Genomic DNA, 13421 nt, shown 5'->3' with positions numbered 1-13421 from the left:
TGAAAACCTTTGACATGAATGTCTATATTTGCATTGACCATTGAAAATGATTCGTATCTATTGATTAAACATTCTCTACGGCTGCATATATATTTATTTATCACAAATGGCTTAAGACATGAAATTTCATGGCTTTTGCCACTCATAGTAATTCAGTCGTACTATGCTATTGCATTCTCTATGGAGGTAGGAATTTCAATTCATATCTACCTGAAAATCATTTCTTCTATTTTAAAAGTTTGAGTTTTCATCATATAAACATAACTTCAAAGGGTATTCTGGGATTTTAATGAACCCTACGCCTTCTGTATTTTGGTTGGCATCCCTAAGAGAAACACTATTACATTTAATGCACTCTTGGTAAGATAACATGACTACATCTGTCTGGTGTATTCCAGTATGAACTGTTATATACCTTATAAGTAAGACGATTTATTTTATTACTTTATATTGGCTTATTTCAACAAATGTAAAATGTTAAAAGAAAGAGGAACATAATACAAATCTATTTTCAATTTGTGCTCATCTTATATTTCTGACTACTTTTTTTTCGAGGTTTTTTTGTCGCCTCCACTGATCAACAATTTATACATCACTGTTGAGTCCTATTAGAAGGATTAAACAGAAGTTTGATTCAGTTTATTTCATTTAGACTCAACTATATCTGTTTTGAAAGGTGCTACATTGGCACATTCTACTGTATATATGATACCACGCTTAAAATGTGTCACCACAACTTAACACTGTGGCTGTGGTGATATTATGATTTCAACAGTTCTCAACTGCCAGAGAGATACATTTGAATTCCTTTCACAAATGCCTTATACTATATAACAATTTTTTTTTTTTTTTGTGTTTAACAGTATGTAACCAATATTTCTTTATTTTCAGATGTATACATGACAAACAGCGAACGTTTGCTCTTGGTATTCAATGGTTTGTCGTGAGACTAATGGGTAAGTGAAACCTGAACAGAAATGTTTTAAACGACAGTATGTACTAAATAATAAAAACAACCGACATGATAATAAAATCCTAACTCAAAATCAATAAACGACAGTATGTACTAAATAATCAAAACAACCGACATAATAATAAAATCCTAACTCAAAATCGATAAAACAAGGACAAAATCTAGATTTACATGAAACCCCTTGAGAATATACTTACTGAATAGGACCAGGTGTTTCGAAAGAGCATGCGTCTTCTGTCCCATCGACGGCACCCGCCAACCAAATTCATGTGTAATAAAAGCAGAGAAATAATAGATAATTAGTATGCTTTATGTGTAAAATCTGAGTTAGACCAATCTTACACATAATATCCTTTGTAATTTAAAAAGATAAGGAGTTACGCATTGTTCGTTAAATTGAAACCCCGATTATATTGTTCTTTTGTCATTACGAATATTTTATTTTGTGAGTATACGGAAAGAAATAGTGACAAGCCTTTGAGAAACGATTATGTTTCTGCGTTTAAATAAGGAAATATGGACATTATGTGGAATCAGCATATACATTTCTTTCCTTGTTTTAAGTTACTCTGTAATTTAGTGAAAAATAAAATTTGATAAATGAATGATACATGAGCTTACATAAGTTCATTGTCATTTTTTGTATTCTGACGCATCATTGGTATTTATTTCATGTTGTTGGTCTCTCTATTTTGTGTGGATTTCATGCTGAAGTTATTTTGTTTTTATTTTTATTAATCTTTATTTTCCTTTCCCACAGGTACGGTGCCCGGACCAATCATGTTTGGTAGCGTGATAGACAGTTCCTGTCTAGTATGGCAGGAGAAATGTGGGGAGAATACGTCATGTTGGATATACGACAATTCTCAACTCAGTCGAAATTTCTTCATAATATTGTTTTCAGTGAAGGTCACCACGAGCGTTATATTCATCATTGCATACAAGTTATACAAGCCGCCAATAGACAAATCAGTTTCCTACGTTGTAACTAACGGGACGAAATTGTCCGAATCCTCAAAACAAGATGATAATAGTAGCAATAGTGAATCGGAAATCTTAGATCAACACAGTACGGTAACAGTGTTATAGCAAATCTGTGAATGGTGCTTCTGTTATTAATGTTTATTTAAGCACCATATTCCTACTTGTCGACCAAATGAAAAGACTTAATATTCGTCTGGTGCTATGTCGTTTCTTAATATGTATAATGTAATATATTTTTGAATTGGTATACGTTTTGTGCTTGTCATATCAACCGAGTTTTATATATTGTGTTTAGCATTCCAGAAAAAAAAAGATTTATTTCCTTGTGCTGAGTCGCAAGTCAAAAGCACTAATTTTGTAGGAACCTATATCTATCTGTTCAATATAACGGTTTCATGAATAGAAAAGGGACCTTGCAGTGGGATATTGTTAATTGAAAACTTATAGCTTTTGTATTAAATAAAGGAAAACCAGTCATCAAGCAGTATTCAAAACGGTGCATTTCCAAAATAAAAGAAATTTAGTCTTTCGAAATTAATATCGGGGATATGTAATATTATGCAAAACAAGTCATGATCATTGATTCATATGACTGGCCCCTTGCATAATTTTTAAAGAAGCCTCTTGAATCCTCAATTTCTGACATTTAAATACTGTAAACGTACTGTATTTGGCGTATTCCTATTTTAGCGCATGTCTTGATATTAAAGGATTATGAATTGGCGCGCCAAAACGATTTTATTATAGAGAGAGCAATTAGCACAATTACAATTTAGCGGAATGCTTCAAAACAAAAAGCGCTAAAATTACATTACCGCTAAAATATGCACGTTTACAGTAATCCTTTCTTTGCGACTACTGAAATTGATGTTGTATATTGTTGACACCCTGTATCCGGTTTATTATCGGTATAGATACTGCATGACAAATGCCTTTATACAATTATAGACTTTTCATGAGCCGAAACATGTATCTTTTGACATGTGAATACACGTACATGTATGGAGGACGAAGTCCGAGGTTGATATTTTTCACAGGTCAATGTACACACAGTCAATCGTGATTAACTTGTTAGCACATAAGGTCGATATTGTAATATGACCTTACTTCAGCCAATCAGAATTTGTGAAAACTGTGCAATTAAAATATCATATGATATTACATGTTAGGTAAAATTTTCATACAGATTAATGTTACTCATTTTCCCGTCTGGTGCTGTAAACTCTCTGGGATAGATTATGTATGAATACGTGATCGAGAAGTGCAATTTGTATTAAAGTCTCAATATTAAGCACACTGGTAAAGATCCCTTGTAACTTAAAAGTTCTATACTTTAAACACATTTAACTTACTCTAGAAGGTTTGTAAAGTGTGTTGGCTTCTGGCTTTATACATTGCCGAATATCGGCAAGTTTAAGGTAGCAATTGGTAATGTGTAATGATTTATGTGTCTATACATACGCATGTATTAGTGATTTTGACATTTGACTAAAGGGATGTGTGATTTTTCAACCAATGGTTTGGATATCGTTTCTACCGTTAATATTGCTATGCCTATGTTAATGAACTTCATCTTAGATTTAATGACTTCAACAATGACATTCCAGAAAAGACTATAGTTTTAAAATATTGATGTCAAATTGCGTTTGTTTAGCATGGTATTAAGGCACCATCCTAAGAAAATATGAACAGATCAATGTATTGTTATTATTGTTGTTATTGCAGACTGGCATTGATTTAAAACTGATATAAAATTGTGTTACTTGAGCATACCCGACTTTTCTGCTTGATACTGGATATCAACTTATTTTAGCGGCGGCTTAATTTGCGTTTTCATGCCTAAAGATTTCGCAATTTACATTTATAAAATGACAAATATAGCTTTGATTGAGACTCTTTCGCGGCGATTGCCTTTTGCGAATTAATCACCTGCGAAATTTGCGAAAATTAATCGCACGCTAAAATAAGTTGGTTTACAGTATATTTTTCAATTCATTACCGTATGTTGTTAGACCAAAGAGGCAGCTTAATAAGGCAAGGCGCGTTACACTATATGGAAAAAATTCCCCTAACTTTCAGTGCGTAAGTTCACCAACAAAATATACATATTGCCAAAAATCAACAGCAGTTTGGAAAATGTTTCTTTTCGACGCGATTATTGGAGAAGTCGTTTTAAAATTGTAAACAATTGTACCCAGTTTCGGTCAATATCGAAGACTTAATAGTACTCTCATGTATGCACAGCAAAACGTAACAATGATTTTTAATGACTATAAATAGCAGCATTAAATCAATGTTTTATCGCCAGGTAGGGTTCTTACTCTTATGAGCTACTTTTTGCTTTATACGTATATATATAGGTTTAATTTACCATTACAGGTATATGACTTCCTTGTATAGAGATATAATGTGATATCATGATGTATTTTGTTTAGAATCGGTAGATATACAAATATATATCTAGAGTGTTTGTCTATGTTCAGTGATATTTTCATCAAATATTTTAAATAATCGTTTTGTTTACTAAATATTTACTATATTTTCAAATATGTTTCTGTTGAATTGTTCAAAATTTACAAGTTTGTCAATGGTGAATTAATTACACTTGTTACTTAATAGCTTTAGATAAATTATAATCCTGTAATGTTTTGTAGGAAAGAGTTGTTCGTTATCTGACGGTTTTCTGTTGTAGCCACCTCAAGTTCTACTGTTGCTGTTTTATGCTACCCCCGCGGGCCTTTTTTGTGACTCCTATGTCTTTCTGTATGTGATTTTGTATATTTTCTGTTATTGTACTTTACTGTCTCTTCTTTACGTCATACTTACGTAATTGTGTTAATTGATGTGTATCAAATGTCTACAGAAAACTGTTGGAAGCATTCAAAATGACAATATCAAAACCAAAACTTGAAAGAGCTTATTTTTATAAAAGAAAATCGTTATGAAATAATAAAATCAATAGAACAAACTGTTTTTTTTATTTTCGTGTTTTTGCTGTATTGTCCACACGTGAACAGTCAGTATCATTTCGAATCGGATCTCTTAGTTCCTAACTGAACACTACGGGGCACGTTATAAGCTATAAATAGCAACTGTGGTAAATTATAAAAACAAAGTGTCACCAATCTGTTGATGTAGCAGGTTTATCCTCTAAAAGTGTCAGATAAGGCTGAACCACCTATTGTACTCTGCTTTCTATATATGCTGTGTTATTGCTTAGCCTCGGCCGAATAATTTCTTCACAACAGAGAAATAAAACCCACCTTTCTCCTTTCGTAAAATGATATTAGATATAACGTTTTGTTTATTATTTTATGATATAATCAATGCTATAATATGGTGAAATGTAAATATCTGAGACAATGCCGTGATTTATCGGTGATCATTTTGAACTTTTTTATTTTATGTTAGGGCGGATGTTGTCTATTCCTCAATCTCTAGGAATCATGCGTGTCATTTCATGGTTTTATACTGTGCAACGGTCTATATAGTTCAGGTACCACAAGTAGATTGATAAAAATGACACGTGGAGTAGTCTACCGTTTCTCGACTCTTTAATCGGCATTTCAAAAGAGCGTAGACGAAAGGGCCACGAACGTTGAGCTTGTTGAATTGAGGTGTAACTTTGATTCTCTTTTAAACGGTGATCCCGACACTAATAACGAGTTTACATGGTTTAAAGCAAGCAATACTGTAAATCACTTAGACTTAGCACGCATACTCCATATCGCGTTCATACTTCTTCAAACACATTCGCGAATATATGATTTAGCGAGGCCGGATCTAGAAATTACTTATTATGAGTTATTAGGGTCATGGAGTACACAAGACTACTATATCGGTAACTGACAACTTGGCCTCCTACTAAAGGTGTTATTCACGTACAAATGATTTCGAAGGATTTAACTTCACGATTGAACCTCTTCGCGTATTATCGTGAAAATAAATCCTACGCGAAATATAAATGACATACAGTAGTGAAGTAGTTATGTGACATCAGTTACTGAATGAGGAAAATATCGGGTAAACCCTGCTAAACACGTGTCAATCTATGATACGGTCCTTTATAAATCGGAACCAGACAATGATGTATACTGATATTTGAAACAGGATACTTCGTGCAACATTTTTCAATGGTGAAATCCTTAGTCATATACGTATCCGGACCAATTGATATGTAAAATTTTGTGGTAAAAAGGGTGATTGACTAAAAATGCATAAAACAAAAAATGTCGGCTTCGACATGATAGTGACGTCAATATCTGGTCGCGATGTGGTTAATCATGAAACACGAGATACATTCTTAACAATACTTTATTGAGGACAAAACACCTGAAAGTAAAGGAAATATCTTTATTTTTCATCCCTATAAAATGTCACCTGTCAACCTCGCTGACAGGGGAGATTACCGTCCAGCTTGAACGCTAAAGATAGGATTTTTGCGAGTTACGTATCTGGAATTAATTAATGAACATTTGTTTTAAACATGCTCTATCCTCTGCAAGTTTAAGTTCAAAAGTCACTTTGTGAGAGTAACTTCGCATCATATTTTCTTTTAGTCGAATTAAATTGTCGGACCTTTTACCCGAGAATCGCCATGGACGTTTTCAGCATTAACAATACGAAATGTAGATGTGTTTCTATGTTTTGATTATCATCTAAAGAATCTTACGTTAGATGTCGAAAATAAGGAGGCAATCTGATTGGTAAATGATTCATATCACGACTTATCATTAATGATAATTGGAATAAAGATTCCAACGGAGCTCCATCAGATGTCCCTGTTTGGTTTTGTTTTGTTTGGTTTATTATTGTTGAACGCCCTATTAACAGGTAAGGTAATTTAATGACGGCCTCTCGTGCGTGCGACATACATGCATGTGATGAGTGAGTATGTCTGTTTTGGGAGGCTGTGGTATTTTCGTGTTAAATCTCCTTCGGATAGTCCGGAACATTTTTCCAATTTATAGCGCTACCTCACTAAAGCATACTGCCGAAGACACTCAGCGATATAGGAAAATGACTTGAATGAGACATCTTTCTTAAACATGTCTCTCACTGACAAAAAGTCGTGAAAGCGAGACGATAGCGTCTCTGTTGTGGTGGCAACATTTAGAATCGTTGCTCAAAAAGTCTTAACATTTTCTTGGTGTATAGTTGGAGCACATAGCGAACATCACATCTCATTACACCTCCGATTTTGAGAAACAATTATAGGTTATATTGCTTCTTCGATTGGCCTAAAAATAATTTAAAAGAAAAAATTGGGGGGGGGGGGGGGGGGAAGTTTTTTTTTTTTTTTTTTTGTTTAATCAAAGACATTTGTTCTCACTTCTCGGTAAGACTTTTGTGCAAATTTGCCAGATATACATAGGGTGTTTGCAAGCTATCACTTTATCAACGTGGACTTAAACTAAGGAATAATTAATATGGTACGAGCGGCTTATTATGGGAGCTCTTATGGGAGTTGGTAAGAGATGCGTTAATATGAACAGATTCAACAGTTACCTTTCTTCCCCATCTATGTGCTGTCTTGATATTAAACTATTTTACTCCAATAAATGTATAATCGCATCTCTATAATTGTTACGTAAGGGTACGTTTCTATCTAGATTAAAATAATTGACCAAAATATTCAAAGCAGGACTAGGTTATAATCTTTGTCGGCATAGCAGTATAATATTCTTTTGGCCCTGGATATGACGCGGCAGGTGGCGTTACTGGTCAAGATGAAGTATGTGATTGGTCAATGTAGCGGTAAGTGCAAAATGCAGATATGCAGTTAAAAGCAAAACAAAGGTAAGATTGAATGAAAGCCGAATAATTGGATCTATCTTTTCAAATGACACATTAATAAAATTATATTCCTGATTCAAATGCAAGCTTATTATCATCAAAAATGATTCAAACTTATATAATATTGTTATCCGCGCTGAAATGCATTAGTTCGTTAATTCATTTAACCAGCAGTTTTAAATTATAACCATCAGCATTAAAGCTATGCCGTTTATCTTTTTTAAAGATATTTCTTGTGGTATTCCCGCTCACCGAATGAAAAAATATATATCTAAATCGTATATGTCGTTGATACATATCTATTACGGTTAATTCAAGCCCTTTTTAGATTTTGTCATTCTATATACATGTATTAACATTTCAAAAGTCGCACATAAAAAAATACATTCGATTTCTCTTCAAGTTCTCTTCAATGAAAACAGAATGTGATGATTTCTTAAGGGTCATCTATATAGCAGAATAATGTTGAATTTCAAACACGAATAAATATCTTTAAATGTGCACAAAAATAGTCATGTAATATACCAAAATGTTTGTTTGGACATGTAGTGTCTTAAAATCACAAATAATTTGATGTAGATGCTAACAATTTCTTCTATTGAGCTACTTTGTGGTAAGTTGTAGCATGGAATAATTCTAAGTCACAAAAATAACCAAACCTGAAAAATAGCCCAGCTGTCATGCTCACAAGTGTCTATAGCACAGGGTAGGAGCATTTGTTTGACCGGATTTGACTTTATGTAGGTACAAACACATATTTTGTTTTGACCTTGAAATGCAAATGGCGGCTGTGGATGATATTACACAAATATGGCATAAAGGGAGGCATTTCAGCCATTAAAATGCTCCTATATCATACTTTTAAGACATCTGATTATAGTAAGAATGACATTTTTAAGAAAATTGTCAAACTGGTGAGTTTTGGGCCTTTTTCAGAAATATATATCCTTTACCCCAAACTCAACGGATGAACATTTTCCCCTAAAAACAGTCTTCCTGCCATGTCTAGAGTCCTCTATAGTATCTTATATGAGCATTTTTGACGTTTGAAATACCTTCTTATATGCCATAATTGTGATATTATTCACAACCGCCATTTGCATTTCAAGGTCTTAATAAAATCAGTGTTAATACATATCATAAAGTCCAATCTAGTTAAACCAATGCTCCTATCTTGTGCTTTAGACCCTTGTGAGCAACACGACATGACTGTTTTGCACAATAAATGCGATACAAATGAGTTAATTATGTCCCCCTGAAACATGCATTTTTCTCATGTTTTGTTGAAATTTACGAACTACTGAACAAATTAAATGTCAACAGCAAGGCCCACAGTTTGACATGATACATATCAAAATGTTATCAAGTTACTTCTGTTAAATTGCACCCTAGTAGGGATGTATAGCCTTGTAAAATATCACTGTTGTGGCTGGATTTGCTAGATGCCCCTTAAAGTCAAAGAGAAATTAGCAATGAACCGATTGCTGTCATTTCACATGAGACGCGGTCTCGAGAGCACATTCGATTGAAGCTGCAGAAAGATAAACCAAAATAAGATTTGCCTGTAGGTTACCAATGATCGTCAAAATGTTCTATAAAAAGACCCGAAGTTACGGAGCTGTTCATCAGTTAAATTATAAAGTCCACCGTTTGCAAGAACGTGGCGATCCACATTGTTTACAGTTTGTCATTAGCTATCATATTTGTGGGCAATAAGTTATTAATAAATACTACTTTTTTGATTTTTAAGAATGTGAATGATGTTATTCTTTGGTATATTGTACGACTTCTTAGAATTTGATGTTTCAACGCTTTGTCATTAGATAAAATGCTAGGAGTTGTTATTCAACCCCGGGCTCCAAAACGGATTATTTTGGGATATCAGAATTCATCTTCTCAAAATATATGCCCGGATTTGATCTAGATGTGCATTGCGGGTGTTGTCGTTGAAACATATTCTTCTTTTTCATCTCATAATTCTTCAAGAGTTTATTCAATTCATATTTGCCCATGCTATATCGATTTTATGTTAGAACAACTGTTTCGTTGGCATGTTGGTATGCTCCGATTGATTTTATGGATTTGCATCACACTTTATGTCGAAAATCGAAAATGTTTCAGGTACTGTTTTTTTTATATTATGATTTTTTTCGCAATCTTGACCAAAAACCTCAAATTTCAAAAAATCCAAAACTTTGTTACTGATTTCAAGGTGTTTGATAAATTTTAAAATTTCCGAAAATCTAAACGGTGCCGTTTTTTTTTTTTACAATATACTCTTAAGTATCACACGCATACACACACACATCAACATGCATGTGCTTAGTTCTTTTTTTAAACAAAAGTCACAAAACAATAGGGTGAATATGATAATACTTTTTTTTTTATTTAAAACCAATACTATGAAATATCTCGATTTGTTTTTAAGCCATTCGTTCAATTTATCAAATAATAATTTTAGTAGATTTTCAATAAACATTTGATTTATCAATTATTCGAACAGTTCTTGATTAGATATACCACATACATGCATTACCTAAAATCAAGAATCTACACAAAACTGCCAAATAAAAGTTATAAATGTGATTTGAATATTAACGTTCATGAAACAAAAAAAAAATAATCATTATCACACTGTTTCAAGTTGTGCTTGATAGTTCTAACTACAGTAAATAATTAAAAGGAAGAAAAACTTAAGAGGTAGGGCTAAATAAAAATAATTTCTTGGTTCCCGGGCCAATTTTTTCTAAAAAGAGATTAGGGAGGGAGTTATTGTTTTCTTTCATTTATAAGTGAAATCACAGATGAGGGCATGTTATTTTCATATAAACCACTTCAAAATGTGGGAAACAATGATTCATCATGGTTCTTTGTTTCAAATTAATTTTATGGTTAAAATCACGGAGAAAGCTGTGTAGGTGATGCTTTATTCAACACATTCTTCTCTCGAAAAATTATGGAATGTTTTTTCTATTATTCAACCAAAAACTATATGACATGAGGGGTATTTTTGTCTTCAAAGCAGACGAGGAAGGGCCTGAGAATCAAGTAACTATTTTGTTTGGCCTGACTTTGACCTGACTGTCTTGTTCACTATTTGTTCGATTTTGATAGAAAAGAGTATATACTATACATCATTTGAAAAGAATACACCAAATACGACGATTAATTAAGAGCGAAAATAACACATTGTATACTGAACAACGTATAAATCTTTGTTGTTTAAAGTATGTGTATACATATATGTATTGATGTGCTAATAGTAAAGATATATTTTGATTTGTCTAATTAAATTGTAGATGAAAAAATTAATACATATCGTATATATTATAAACGAAACCTCTCATAAACATGGTTGTATATAAACAAATACACGATTTCTTTACCAAACTGTGGATAAAAATTAGAAAACATCCGTTTAAATATTTGACATGAAATGATACAACAAAAAATCAACCACGAAAATTACACTGGAAATCAACACACACATTTAAATAGATATGAGTTATTATTGTTATTAGGTCTATGTTTAAGGAATAAATATTTATCATCTAATTGCTTTCCTGGAAAGAATCGGTGATTACAATATTTCGTATTTTAAAATCTTTCAGCTTGAAATGTCAAATAACAATATGGTACATGATATACTTATTATTTCTACTTGGAAGATAATTGTACAGAAAATAATAACTGTTTACATAATATTTTCATACCTTTTTTAATTGAAATTAAATTACAATACATCAATCATTCAAGCTCGTTTTGTACCGGTGTTTAAAGGAAATTTGTATTTCTTAAACTAAAGAAAAGAACGAAAACTTGCATGAGCCCATGTCCCAAGTATTATATTCAAATGATGAGTACTGCAGAAGATATATCCCGGACAAAAGTTGTCTTTGGAGTGGGCCAAACGTCAAGCTAAAATAGCACGCCGCCCCTCCTAGGTCAGCCCATGAGCCAAGTATGATTTTCCAGTGTCATGCCAACAGTGTAAGAGTTAGAGCCCGGACAAGATAAAGACTGGGGGGGGGGGGGGGGGCGGACAAACCTATAACCTCATCCCCTAATAAAAACAAATATGTTAGAATACGGAATGTTAATAAGTACTAAAATTGAAATAAGATTACAATTTACTCGATACTGTGTCTTTCAAATGCAGGATTTCAAACTGATATATGTATATATATATATATATAACTTAAACAAATGTAAAACATTAATTACATCAAAAATATTTAAAATATCAAATCGTAATGGTGAAATCCGATACTGTATACAATAAAAAAAAGTACGTGTATGTAAAGATTAGTAAATATTAATCGTAAGCATCTTTTACCTATCTAATATGAACGTTAGCTTTTAGTATTTGTACAAAATGGCATTCACATATTCCATAATTATCATGTTACATATTGTTTTGACTTTTAAGGATAACTTAAATATATTTTTTATGGGTCTAAAATACATAAAATTTTATAAATCCCTTTAAAAGATGTATATATACACAATACACGTGAAAATTTACATTTGTTGGTGAATTCTGACCTCTTGATATATTATTACGCCGCTGTATCCGCCAGTCAAAAGCAGCGTCGTTTTTTTTCGTTAAGAGCTGATAACACAAAACGTTTAACCCAGTAAGAATGCTTGTTACCAGCACGATTAAAGTCAAACATTATTAAACATATTCTACTTTTAATAATTCTCGGATTTTTTTTTCTTTCTTCAAAATGCCAAATTGAAAGCGTTTATTGGTTTTCTATTTTTTTTTTAAATAATTATTATAGCTATTACCTTACCAAAATGGTACAAAGCAAAACGACTATTTGCATATCAGAAAAAATAGCATTACATGCCTTTTTCCTATAACATCAAAGGCACTTTAAAACAAACAGTCGTCGGTTTGGGACGATTTCTCAAAAAGGACGAGTAAAAGATTTTCTTGGACAAAAAAGCAACATTTTCATAAAAATAAGTCACCGTAAATGTGTTAGTTATCGACTGAAGTCCATCATTGGTTAAAAAGACAACAACGCTGCTATACATATATTGGGCAGTTATATCAGATCTTATCTTAAAAAGTAATATTTGTGAATAAATTATGTGTATCGACATTTTTTTCATAAACATTTATCCCTTAAAAGAGAAATATTTCATGGCATATATAGATACTTATACGATATAAAATATGAAAGAATTAACAAATTTTGTATAAAGAAAACGTATTCTCAAACTCGTAAATAAAACAACAAATGCATTGATGAGACATGTTTGTTCGATATAACAAATTATAGCTATCACATTTTTGTACTTTGCTCCTTTAACAACAAATCTAAAAATGGTTTCGTTATTGAAGTAGTCAAAAACCGGTGTTTTAAGTAAAATGAATTTTGTCTAAAATTACCGATAATCATTATACCACAAAGGGTATAGCAAGAACAAATTTGTTTCCGTTTTTAATCCCGGAAGATATCATTCTTCTGTTTTTATTTCAGAAACAACAGTTTATCTTATTTTGGGTGTATGCCCCCGATAACAGGCCTTATGTACTGATCTTTCACGTGCAATAAAACCACACAATATGCAAGTAGTAAGTATTAATAATATAACTCGGGACATTTTTGCAGCATTATGACGTTTTGTTATAGTAATTTATTCTATACAATCA

At 32.3% G+C, this 13421-nt stretch overlaps 1 protein-coding gene across 3 annotated transcripts in view; it reads left to right on the top strand.

The window, feature by feature from the left end:
* Nucleotides 1-4929, top strand: part of LOC117317137 (solute carrier organic anion transporter family member 4C1-like) — a 54687-nt gene extending 49758 nt beyond the window's left edge. For all 3 annotated transcript variants that reach the window (XM_033871937.1, XM_033871936.1, XM_033871935.1), the window contains exons 11-12: nt 892-956; nt 1734-4929. In XM_033871937.1, the coding sequence (XP_033727828.1) occupies nt 892-956; nt 1734-2062 (394 nt within the window). In that variant the 3' untranslated portion in view covers nt 2063-4929. The remainder of the gene's footprint in view (nt 1-891; nt 957-1733) is intronic.
* The last annotated feature ends 8492 nt before the right edge of the window (nt 4930-13421 follow it).

Source organism: Pecten maximus, chromosome 18, assembly GCF_902652985.1.
Source record: "Pecten maximus chromosome 18, xPecMax1.1, whole genome shotgun sequence".
In the NCBI taxonomy this organism is placed as follows: Eukaryota; Metazoa; Mollusca; class Bivalvia; order Pectinida; family Pectinidae; genus Pecten; species Pecten maximus.
This window is presented reverse-complemented; position numbering and strand designations above follow the sequence as displayed.